We start from the raw sequence: 12,727 nt of genomic DNA, 5'->3' as shown, positions 1-12,727 counted from the left end.
CTTGCCTAACAAGAAAAGATATGATTCAAACATAAAACCTTCCTCAACAGAAAAGGCAACATACTTGAAATGTTGAATCAAATCATTAATTGATAGTAAGTATCTTTGAAAAAGGAAAGAAATTGATTTTGAAAACATTTGATTGAAAAGATATGATTTGAAAAAGATTTGGTTTTGAAAAACTTTGAAAACTTGAAAAAAAATTGATTTGAAAACAAAATCTTCCCCCTAGCACCATCCTGGCGTTAAACGCCCAGAATGGTATACATTCTGGCGTTTAACGCCCAAAATGCTACCTTTTTGGGCGTTAAACGCCCAACCAGGTACCCTGGCTGGCGTTTAAACGCCAGTCTGCCTTCTTCACTGGGCATTTTGAATGCTCAGCTTTTTCTGTATAATTCCTCTGCAGTATGTTCTGAATCTTCAATTCTTTGTATTATTGACTTGAAAAGACACAAATTAAAAATATTTTTGGATTTTTAATAATCAAAATGCAACAAGAATCAAATAACAATGCATGCAAGACACCAAACTTAGCAGTTTGTGTACTACTGACACTATATGAGACACATAAATACTCAAGCCAAAAGAATTCAAAGATCAGAGTAAGAAATCATCAAGAATTACTTGAAGATCCTTAAGACACATGAATGAATGTATGTAATTGACACCAAACTTAAGATGAGACACTAGACTTAAACAAGAAACAGCAAATATTTTTTTTTGGTTTTTATGATTTTGTAAAATTTTTTTTTTATGTTTTTCGAAAATTAAGTGGGAAAAGATATCAAAATTCTTAATGAGAATTCCAGGAATCAGTGCAATGCTAGTCTAAGACTCCGGTCCAGGCATTAGACATGGCTTCACAGCCAGCCAAGCTTTCAAGGAAAGCTTCGGTCCAAAACACTAGACATGACCAAAGGTCAGCCAAGCCTTAGCGGATCACTGCTCCAAAAGCAAAATTGATGAAAATCAACAAGCTCTTGTGGTGATAAGTTGAAACCTTGGTCCAATCAGATTAGACATGGCTTCTCAGCCAGCCAGATTTCAACAAATCATCATGAAACTCTAGAATTCATCTTCAAGAATTTCGAAAAAAAATAAATACCTAATCTAAGCAACAAGATGAACCGTCAGTTGTCCAAACTAGAACAATCCCAGGCATTGTTACCAAAAGCTTGCTCAAAACTTGAACAATCCCCGGCAACGGCGCCAAAAACTTGGTGTTGTTGCCGGATCAAAACATGGCACTGTTATTGCAGGGAACAAATGCGAAACTGTAGTTAGGACATTTAATTCCCCGGCAACGGCGCCAAAAACTTGGTGCGCGAAATTGTGAACAATACTTTTCACAACTCTCATAATCCCCGGTAATGACTCCAAAAACGTGGTAGCTCAATACCATGGCATTACACAACTTTGCACAACTAACCAGCAAGTGCACTGGGTCGTCCAAGTAATACCTTACGTGAGTAAGGGTCGATCCCACGGAGATTGTTAGCATTGAAGCAAGCTATGGTCATCTTGTAAATCTTAGTCAGGCAAACTCAAATATATATGATGATGAACGAAAATAATATAAAAGATAAAGATAGTGATACTTATGTATATCATTGGTGTAAGAGCTTCAGACAAGTGTATGAAGATGCCTTCCCTTCCGTCTCTCTGCTTTCCTACCGCCTTCATCCAATCCTTCTTACTCCTTTCCATGGCAAGCTCGTGTAGGGTTTCACTGTTGTCAGCAGCTACCTCCCATCCTCTCAGTGAAAGCGATTGCATATGCTCCGTCACAGCATAGCGGAATTCATCTGTCGGTTCTCAATCAGACCGGAATAGAATCCATTGATTCTTTTGGCGTCTGTCACTAACGCCCCGCCCTCAGGAGTTTGAAGCACGTCACAGTCATTCAGTCATTGAATCCTACTCAGAATACCACAGACAAGGTTTAGACCTTCCGGATTCTCTTGAATGCCGCCATCAGGTCCTGCCTATACCACGAAGACTCTGATCTCACGGAATGGTTGGCTCGTTTGTCAGGCGAGCACTCGGTTGTCAGGCGATCAACCATGCATCGTGCAATCAGGAATCCAAGAGATATTCACTAAGCCTCAGATGCTTGTAGAACAAGAATGGTTGTCAGTCACCTTGTTCATGGGTGAGAATGGTGATGGGCGTCAATCATCACCTTCATCATGTTGAAGAACAAGTGATATCTTGGACAAAGAACAAGCGGAATTGAATAGAAGAACAATAGTAATTGCATTAATACTCGAGGTACAGCAGAGCTCCACACCTTAATCTATGGTGTGTAGAAACTCCACCGTTGAAAATACATAAGAACAAGGTCTAGGCATGGCCGAATGGCCAGCCTCCCAAAGGTCTAAGATAGCATAAAACAAAGATAGCTACCCAAAAGTCTCTCTAATACAATAGTAAAAGGTCCTACTTATAGAAAACTAGTACATAGATGAGTAAATGACATAAAAATCCACTTCCGGGCCCACTTGGTGTGTGCTTGGGCTGAGCAATGAAGCTTTTTCGTGTAGAGACTCTCCTTGGAGTTAAACGCCAGCTTTAGTGCCAGTTTGGGCGTTTAACTCCCAATTAGGTGCCAGTTCCGGCGTTTAACGCTGGAATTTCTTGAGGTGACTTTGAACGCCGGTTTGGGCCATCAAATCTTGGGCAAAGTATGGACTATTATATATTGCTGGAAAGCCCAGGATGTCTACTTTCCAACGCCGTTGAGAGCGCGCCAATTGGGCTTCTGTAGCTCCAGAAAATCCACTTCGAGTGCAGGGAGGTCAGAATCCAACAGCATCTGCAGTCCTTTTGAGTCTCTGGATCAGATTTTTGCTCAGGTCCCTCAATTTCAGCCAGAAAATACCTGAAATCACAGAAAAACACACAAACTCATAGTAAAGTCCAGAAAAGTGAAATTTAATTAAAAACTAATAAAAATATAATAAAAACTAACTAAATCATAACAAAAACATACTAAAAACAATGCCAAAAAGTATACAAATTATCCGCTCATCAGGCGTTTTGAACGCCCAGCTTTTTCTGTATAATTCCTCTGCTGCATGTACTGAATCTTCAGTTCCCTGTATTATTGACTTGAAAACAGAACCAAGATCAAACAAACAATGCATGCAAGACACCAAACTTAAAATGAGACACTAGACTCAACAAGAAACATAAAATATTTTTGGTTTTTATGATTTTGTAACTTTTTTTTTGGATTTTTTTTTCGAAAATTAAGTGGAAAAGAAAATAAAGGTATCAAAATTCTTAATGAGAATTCCAGGAATCATGCAATGTTAGTCTAAAGCTTTAGTCTAAAGGAATTAGACATGATAGCCAAGCTTCAGCAGGACATTGCATTCAAGAGCTAAATTGATGAGAATCAATCAGCTTTGTTGATGATAAGATCATCACCTTGAAACACTAGAATTCATTCTTAAGAACTCTGAAGAATACCTAATCTAAGCAACAAGATGAACCGTCAGTTGTCCATACTCGAAACAATCCCCGGCAACGGCGCCAAAAACTTGGTGCACGAAATTGTGATCACTACTTTTCACAACTCAAATAATCCCTAGTAATGGCCCCAAAGACTTGGTGCTCAATACCATGGCATAAACACAACTTCGCACAACTAACCAGCAAGTGCACTGGGTCGTCCAAGTAATAAACCTTACGCGAGTAAGGGTCGATCCCACGGAGATTGTTGGTATGAAGCAAGCTATGGTCACCTTGTAAATCTTAGTCAGGCAGACTCAAATGGTTATGGATGATATATGAATAAAACATAAAGATAAGGATAGAGATACTTATGTATTTCATTGGTGAGAGCTTCAGATAAGCGTATGAAGATGCTTTGTCCCTTCCGTCTCTCTGCTTTCCTACTGTCTTCATCCAATCCTTCTTACTCCTTTCCATGGCAAGCTGTATGCAAGGGTTTCACCGTTGTCAGTGGCTACCTCCCATCCTCTCAGTGGAAATGTTCAACGCACCCTGTCACGGCACGGCTATCCAGCTGTCGGTTCTCGATCATGTCGGAATAGAATCCAGTGATTCTTTTGCGTCTGTCACTAACGCCCCACAATCGCGAGTTTGAAGCTCGTCACAGTCATTCAATCATTGAATCCTACTCAGAATACCACAGACAAGGTTTAGACCTTCCGGATTCTCTTGAATGCCGCCATCAATTCTAGCTTATACCACGAAGATTCCGGTTAAAGAACCCAAGAGATAAACATTAGAGCCTTGTTTGCTTGTAGAACAGAAGTGGTTGTCAGTCACTTGTTCATAAGTGAGAATGGTGATGAGCGTCACATAATCATCACATTCATCAAGTTCTTGAGTGCGAATGAATATCTTGGAATAAGAACAAGCTGAATTGAATAGAAGAACAATAGTAATTGCATTAATACTCGAGGTACAGCAGAGCTCCACACCTTAATCTATGGTGTATAGAAACTCCACCGTTGAAAATACATAAGAACAAGGTCTAGGCATGGCCGTGAGGCCAGCCCCCAATGATCTAAGATAGGATAAAACTCAAAGATAGCTACCAAGATGTCTAATACAATAGCAAAAGGTCCTATTTATAGGGAACTAGTAGCTTAAGAATTACAAAGATGAGTAAATGACCTAAAAATCCACTTCCGGGCCCACTTGGTGTGTGCTTGGGCTGAGCATTGAAGCATTTTCGTGTAGAGACTCTTCTTGGAGTTAAACGCTAGCTTTTGTGCCAGTTTGGGAGTTTAACTCCCACTTTGGTACCAGTTCCGACGTTTAACGCTGGGAATTCTGAAGTTGACTTTGAACGCCGGTTTGGGCTATCAAATCTTGGACAAAGTATGGACTATTATATATTACTGGAAAGCTCAGGATGTCTACTTTCCAACGCCGTTAAGAGCACGCCAATTGGGCTTCTGTAGCTCCAGAAAATCCACTTCGAGTGCAGAGAGGTCAGAATCCAACAGCATCTGCAGTCCTTTTCAGTCTCTGGATCAGATTTTTGCTCAGGTCCCTCAATTTCAGCCAGAAAATACCTGAAATCACAGAAAAACACACAAACTCATAGTAAAGTCCAGAAAAGTAAATTTTAACTAAAAACTAATAAAAATATACTAAAAACTAACTAAATCATACTAAAAACATACTAAAAACAATGCCAAAAGCGTACAAATTATCCGCTCATCAAGCATTTTTGTGAAAATCTTATTTTTGGCTGAAATTCAACGAGCCATAACTCGGCTTCCAGACTCTTAAATTGTTTTAAACTTGTTTCATATAAAAATTAGCTATGTGGAGTTTACATGATTCAAAGAACAGATGAAAAATATTTTAAAAGAAGAAAGTTATGCACGTTGAAAATTTGGAGTGCAAAGCTAAAAATTCTGTAGCATTCAACACTTACCAATCTACAGATCTTGTGTACGCGACCACTGCATGCGACGTGACCAAGAAAAAGTTCACCCATGCATATGTGTGATCCCTGAAATCGGCAAAGTGAGTTTTGTGTTTTAAAACATAATTTTGAACCTCTAAACCTTTATTTTTACTCTTTTAGACCCTAAATATTAGTATTAAGGGTAGTGACAAGATTAAGCTCTGAAAAGGGAGGTTACTTGAAAGTGAAGAAAGGCTTGGAGTCATAAATTGATGATGATATATGATTAAGGATAGAGTTGAGAATGATAAGATTTGATTCGCAACGTGACTGTGTTGAGAGGAAAATGTTGAGATTGGCAATGACCGAGTATGGTCGGAATGGTCGAGATAGCAAGGTCTGGGTGTGATCCTACTTGCATGTTAATTTGAAAATCTTATCAGATGGCAAGTTGAGGATAGAGGATTCCCTCTCTTGTCGTGATGTGGATGTGGGGAAGGTGGAAAGACACTCTTCTTCATATTGTTTCTCCCACATTCTTCTCTGGTTGCAAGGTGGAAAGGCACACTCTTTCGATGAGGAAAGACACTCTCCTTCGTATATCCTCTAGGAGAAGGTGGAAAGGCACGCACCTTCGATGTGGAAAGGCATTCTCCTTCGTTTATGATCCTCCTGGAGATGTGCAACCTAGAGACAAATATCTGGGTTAGCTACCAGATGTGTCAGATTCTGGCAATTTAATCGACATGTGAGCTCATAGCCAGTAGGATAGGCATGCATCATGTTGTATTTGTTTGCTTTATTTGGGTGTGCATAATTGTTTTGGTTTGCCTATCTGATAAATTCTGTTCAACTGGTAACTGTGATACTTGCTGTAACTGTTCTTTAAATATGTTTGCCTTGTATTTGCTTGTGATTGTGATTGTCTTTCTGTTTTGAGTACTTTGGTGGTGGACTGATGATAATGATGATTTGTTTTGAATTGGGCCGGAGGCCAGGTTGAGTTTTTTTGGGCCAAAGGCCGAGCTTGTTTGATTTGGGCTATAGGCCATGAATGGTTGGATCAATGGTAAGGGTGGGTTAACAATGATTTATTAGTAAGCGGTAAAATGTATAGAATATTATGTTAGGTTTAAGTGAAAGCAAGGGATAGAGTTAAATGAGACAGAAAGTAAACTGCAGGGTTAGAGTTAAATTGTGACTTGGGTACCATAGAGAGTTTTTGGTTCAAATTATTCCTTTAAGTTTTATAATCTGAGTGTCGGCGTTCTAAAATTGCCTCTGATTTTCCCGGGACCTTATTTATTATATATGTCACAGCCCAAAATGAGCCATGACTGGCGCTCAGGGAAATTATCCCCTAGCAAGTCTAACATATTCGAATATAAGATAAACAAAAAGGTTACAAATGTTTTGAATAAATTTACACTTTCTAGAATAAATAATTTCATGTTTTAAACAAAAATAAAATAAATAAATATGAATGAATCCTGTCTGTGACATATGGAGCAGATGATGTCTAAGAACTCAACAAAGAATAGATATCCATTGTAGATCATTACTCTCGAATAGAAAGGCTCACATAATCAAGTATTTATTCCTGAATATAATTTTAGAAAAACGGAGTGAGTTTTGCAACCCAGTGACTAGATAGTACATCTATAAGTCACATGAGACCATATAAACATTATTATAACAATAATTTTAGTTAGAAAAAATAATAATTTATATGAATAAGTGAATCAATAAAGGAGTTCTCATACATAAATCAAATCAAAAGTCTACACTTGGGCGGTGATGTGCGGAAAACGATCCGACACAAAACTCACCGGCAAGTGCACCGGGTCGCATCAAGTAATAAAAACTCACGGGAGTGAGGTCGATCCCACAGGGATTGAAGGATTGAGCAATTTTGGTTTAGTGGTTGATTTAGTCAAGCGAATCAAGATTTGGTTGAGTGATTTCTGATTTACAGAAATTAAATTGCATTGAAAGTAAAGGAAATGTGTAAATTGCATGAAATTAAAGAGGGCAAGGAATTAAAGTGCTGAATCTTAAAGAACAATAAATTAAATGGCAAAAACTTAGAATGCAAGAAATGTAGATTGCGGAATCTCAAAGTGCAAGGAATGTAAACGGCTGGAATTGTAAAGGGGATTGGGGATTGGATTTGCAGAATTTAAACAAGGAAAAGTAAATTGCATCAAACAGAAGAGTAAAAGAGGGTTTGGGTTGAATCGGATCTGAAGCAAAACAAGTAAATGAACATGAAAAGCAAAAACAGAATGTAAACTTTGGTATCAGATCTCAGGACCCAAAGATTAGAAAACCAAGTCTAGATCTCAATGCCTTCCTAGATCCAACAAGAACAATTGCAAGGGAAATGTAAATTGCAAAGAAAGTAGATGAAGAGCAATTAACCAAAATTGAAATTCAATTAAGCAGTAAATAAACAGAAAGATCCAAGGATGAGATTGAAACAGAATTTCTTCAATTCTCCAACCCAAGATCCAAGACAATTGTAATTGAAATTGAAAGCAATAAAACTAAGAGGAAAAGAAGTGAATTCTCCTTCCCCGAGACTAAGAAATTAAAGATCACTCAATACCAAAAGCTCTCCGAAAACTATTCTAAAAACTAAAAGGGAAAGCCCCCTATGAAAACTAAAAAGAAAAGCTCAAAAGAAAAAAAAGCCCCCGAATAACTTGAATTCTATGCTATTTATACACTTTCTTCAAATGATCTTTAAGCCTTGAGTTGGGCCTTTGCTCTTGGTGGAATTGGGTTGAGAGAGGCCTTGGTTGATTGCTCTTGGAGTTTGGAAAGGAACCGAAGTGAATCAAGTGAACCGGGTTTGAATGTTGCAAAAGTTTGAGTAAAAGTTTGAGTAAAAGTTTGAGGCAAACTTTTACTCCAACTTTTCATATCAGCTCCCTCATTTTGCTGATACCAACGTTGGGGCAAAAATTAGGGGTCTAACTTTTGCTCCAACGTTGGCCTCCCCTTGGTTATTCATGGCGCCAACGTTAGCCAGAAAGTTAGGGGCTAACGTTGGCGCAAACTTTTGCTAGCCCAGGGAGAGTTTTTCAGGCGCCAACGTTAGCCAAAAAGTTAGGGGCTAACGTTGGCGCAAACTTTTGGTGCATCCAGGGAGTGTTTTTCATGCCAAAAGTTAGCCAAAAAGTTAGGGGCTAACTTTTGCTCCAGCTTTTGCCCAAAAGTTAGCCAAAAAGTTAGGGGCTAACTTTTGCTCCAGCTTTTGCCCAAAAGTTAGCCAAAAAGTTTGAGGCTAACTTTTGGTCCAGCTTTTTGCTTCCTGGTTCATTTTCAATTAGTCCAAAAGTTTGAGCTAAAGTTTGAGGCAAACTTTTGCTCAAACTTTTTGTTCTCTCTTCCTCCTAGCCCTTCCTTCTTGTATCAACCTTTCTCCAAGCTTTCTTCACCTATCATTAATCAACCAAACACATCAAAGCTATGCTCAAAATCATGAGATATTCATTCTTTCATAATATGTGACAATTATAGCATAAAACCTCATGAAATAGCATGAATTCATACATGGTTGATTAAATCAAAGGAAACATGAAAATCTACCCAATTGGCTTGCTTTTGGCTCAAGAAAGTGCATGATTCAATTGAAAATAAAAGAAAAAGGCTAATAAAACTAGGCTAAGATGACTTGTCATCACAACACCAAACTTAAAGCTTGCTTGTCCCCAAGCAAGGAATGATTTATTGAGAAGAAAGAATGAAATGGAAGAGGATGTTCATGCTAGTAGAGTGTTATTGGTAGTTCATGGGGTTTTATGTGGATATGTAAACACTCACCTCTTATTGACTCTTAAGCCTAGAAAGTCTCCTTCAAGCTTCAAGTAACATACTGCTATGACCTCTCATTATTTCTTTATCCTTGGCTATTATTTTGTTCATAAGCTTTATTTGAGTGTCATGTGTAGCAAGTTCATTTCCTTTTCTTTATACTTGACACATTATTCACTGTAGACACTTGGCTCATATTCCTTCTTAGAACATTGATGCCCAGCACCTCTTTGGGCTACTAAATGTCTTGTAGTTAGGTTGCTCTTGATAGTGGACTTTCAGCTGATGATCCCGGGTTAGTTAACCCAAGTCACCGAGTGTTGATGCACTCCAAAGAGCTTAATAATCCAAGCAGATCCTAATACAAAGACATGATAGGCATATATTCTAAGGTTCAAGCTATTGGTGTCCAGCTTTGTTTCTTTTTGTTTTCTTTTGTTCTACTGCCACTCTTTGGCTATTTCTTTTTCTCCTTTTTTTTTTCTTTCTTTTTGTTTTTCTTTCCAACCAAGGACTTTTATTTGATTGAGATTCATAGACAGTAGGCCACTTTCTACTTAGAAGGAGACATCCTAGTTCTCTTATTCACTAAAAGTGAGCTATCATACAATCACACATACATACCACCACTTACTTTTATTGTACTTCTGTCTAACAGAGGACTATCTCACTTCACATTCAAATATTTCTTTTATTGAATTGAAAATGCAGGGGACAAAGCATGCTTTTTGTTAAGTGAAAGTAAACACACAAGCACATACTTAAACTAGCATACTTATTTCAACTAGAACACTCAAGATGCAAAATGACTGAACTAACAGTTACTGTTGCAATGGTAACACTCAAACTTCCAAATTAGAACAGTTAAATGCTGATAAAATTAAGTGACAATACAACCTCTTGGTGGCTTCTTCTTCTTACTCTCAGCTGATGGTATGTAACCCTTCCAAGAGAGTGATTGAATTCCTATAAAGTTCATGGAAGTTGCTTGTTTCTCAAGCCCTTAGGTAACTTGTTAGTGTGCAGAATTTTCTTGTAGGCTTTTGAACTTACTTTGGTGTGTGAACACCAAACTTAGTTCCTTGCCACTTTCCTCATGCATCAAAATAACTATATGTGAAATCCTCCTATCTTTGTTAAAGACAATAAAAACTAGAAAAACTAAAAAGTAAACAATTGGTTAATTAGTTTATCTGATTACTCGGAGCTAGCATCCATGTATGCAGAAGGTGAGAATGTGCTTTTAAATGAGAATTTGGTGAAACACCAAACTTAGAATCTTTCATTCTCTCTTAATTTATTTTGGTGTGCAACACCAAACTTAGCTCCTTGCAATATAGATAAGTCTAATTCACCCTTTTATTGAAATAGCTATGAAAAGTGAACTACCTCAGGTTGGGTTGCCTCCCAACAAGCGCTTCTTTATTGTCATTAGCTTGACATCAATCCACTTAGATCATGGGGGTTGAGGATCATAGTGCCTCAGCTTTTCTCCTCTTACTGTGAACTTCCTTCAGGTCTCCTTTTTGATGATCTCTAGGTGTTCAAGTGAAAGGACCCGGTTTGCTTACACTAAGTATACCACCGGGTGGGTTTTTGTATCCTTCCAGTTTCGAGTGTCTTCTTGGATAGTTATAGCGGCCCATAGGCGCGAGATGTACCTTGTGGGGGGGGCGGCGGTCCACGGGACATAGTCCTTTCTTTCAGGCAGTGGCCGTTTAGTCCACGGTCCATTAGATGGTCGGTGCAAGGCCAGAAATTTGAACACATTGATTCCGCTCCTTCCTGTCCTTCGCTTCAGGGCCTGTCCCACAGTGTAGTATTCGGATGATTGTGGGGACACCTTCATTGGTTGGGTGTTTAACACTACTTTATCCCCTGGTGAAAAATCTTCAGTAGGGATCTTCTTGTTTCTCCACCCTCTTGGCCTCTTCTTCTTTTCTTTCTCAAAAGATACTCCCTGCCTTGGTGGTTCCTTATCTGAGATGTTGAATTTCTCATCTGGAAGTTTTGGATCTAGTTCCTCCTTGATTTCTTTGGTCTGTTGCACCATCTCTACTTCTTTCAAGCATGGATTTGGAAGTCTTGGAGCTAACTCATTGACTACCTCCTTCAAACTTTGATCTCTGGCCTTATCCTCCGTACACTCTTCTTCTTGAGTGGGCTCATGTGGGGTTTTAAACACATGGAATGCTAGGTGCTCATCATGCACTCTCAGCAACAATTCCCCTTTTTCAACATCTATCAGTGCTCTGCCCGTAGCAAGAAAAGGCCTCCCTAGGATGATGGGGGTGTTAGGGTCCTCCTCCATATCCAGAATGACAAAATCAGCTGGGAGAAGAAATTTTCCCACTTTTACCAGCACATTCTCTACAACTCCAACTGCTTGCTGGATGGATTTGTCAGCCATTTGAAGGAGTATTCGTGTGGATTTCAGCTCACAAATTCAAAGTTTCCTCATTAGAGACAAAGGCATCAAGTTTATGCTTGCACCAAGGTCACAGAATGACTTTTCAATTGTTATGTCTCCTACAGTGCAAGGTATATAAAAACTCCCAAGATCATCTTTCTTCTCTGGTAACTCTCTTTGGAGAATAGCACTACATTCCTTTGTCATCTCAACAATTTGTCCTTCTTTTAGGGACTTTTTCTTTGTCAGCACTTCCTTCATAAATTTGGCATACATTGGCATCTGTTCAAGTGCTTCTAAGAAAGGAATATTGATGCTGAGGGTCTTGAATATGTCCAGGAACTTTGAGTATTGCTTATCCTCATTCTCTTTTTTGAACCTCTGAGGGTATGGAAGTTTGGGGATATGTGGCTTCACCCTTTCCTTCTTCTCTTGTAGTTGTGTTTCAAGAATGTCCTTATCTCTCTTTGAGCTTTTTGCATTCTTAATTTTCTGATCCTCTTCACTTCTCTCTTCTGTCTCTTCTTGTGGAACTTCTCTGTTGTGTTCTTCCTGATTGATGGCTTTCTTCTCACTTTCCACTATGATTGCTTTACACTCCTCCCACTTTGTAGCTTTTCCTTTGTCCCTTGGGTGGTCTTGAGTGGCACTTGGGGATGCATCTGTAATTCGTTTAGCCATTTGTTCCATATGCCTCTCGAGATTTTTGATTGAATCTTCTTGGTTTTTGCTTGTTGTGGCTTGATCTTTTCTTGCTGCTTCTTGATCTTTTCTTGCTGCTTCTTGATCTTGTCTTGCCATCTCTTGATTTTTCATGAGTTTCTCCATCATTGTCTCTTGGTGCTTCATCATCTTTTCTATCAATGTCTCCAAGTTAGAGATCCTTTGAGTGTCTTGTGATGTTTGTGGCTGGTTGTGGGGTGTTGAAGGTTGATGGTGGGTGTTTTGGTTAGTGGTTTGGTTATTGGGTGGACAGTAGCTAGAATTTGAGTGGTTGTTTTGGGGTTTTCTATATGGATTGGGGTTAGTGTTTTGCTGGTTGTGATTTTGGTTGTTTCTTGAGTTGTTTTGGTTTGAATTTCGTTGCCATGGTTGCTGAT

The 12,727-nt window shown here is 38.8% G+C and overlaps 1 protein-coding gene across 1 annotated transcript; it reads right to left on the bottom strand.

Moving 5' to 3' along the window:
- Positions 1-11,663: 11,663 nt before the first annotated feature.
- Positions 11,664-12,455, bottom strand: LOC130963085 (uncharacterized). The gene is made up of 2 exons (XM_057889236.1): positions 12,045-12,455; positions 11,664-11,909 (listed from the first exon to the last, which is right to left on the bottom strand). The coding sequence occupies exons 1-2, from the start codon at positions 12,453-12,455 to the stop codon at positions 11,664-11,666; spliced, it is 657 nt and encodes a 218-aa protein (XP_057745219.1).
- Between the last annotated feature and the right edge of the window lie 272 nt (positions 12,456-12,727).

The sequence above is a fragment of the Arachis stenosperma genome, chromosome 2, assembly GCF_014773155.1.
Source record: "Arachis stenosperma cultivar V10309 chromosome 2, arast.V10309.gnm1.PFL2, whole genome shotgun sequence".
Lineage (NCBI taxonomy): Eukaryota > Viridiplantae > Streptophyta > Magnoliopsida > Fabales > Fabaceae > Arachis > Arachis stenosperma.
Note: the sequence above shows the minus strand (reverse complement) of the source record. Positions and strands in the feature narration are given on the sequence as shown.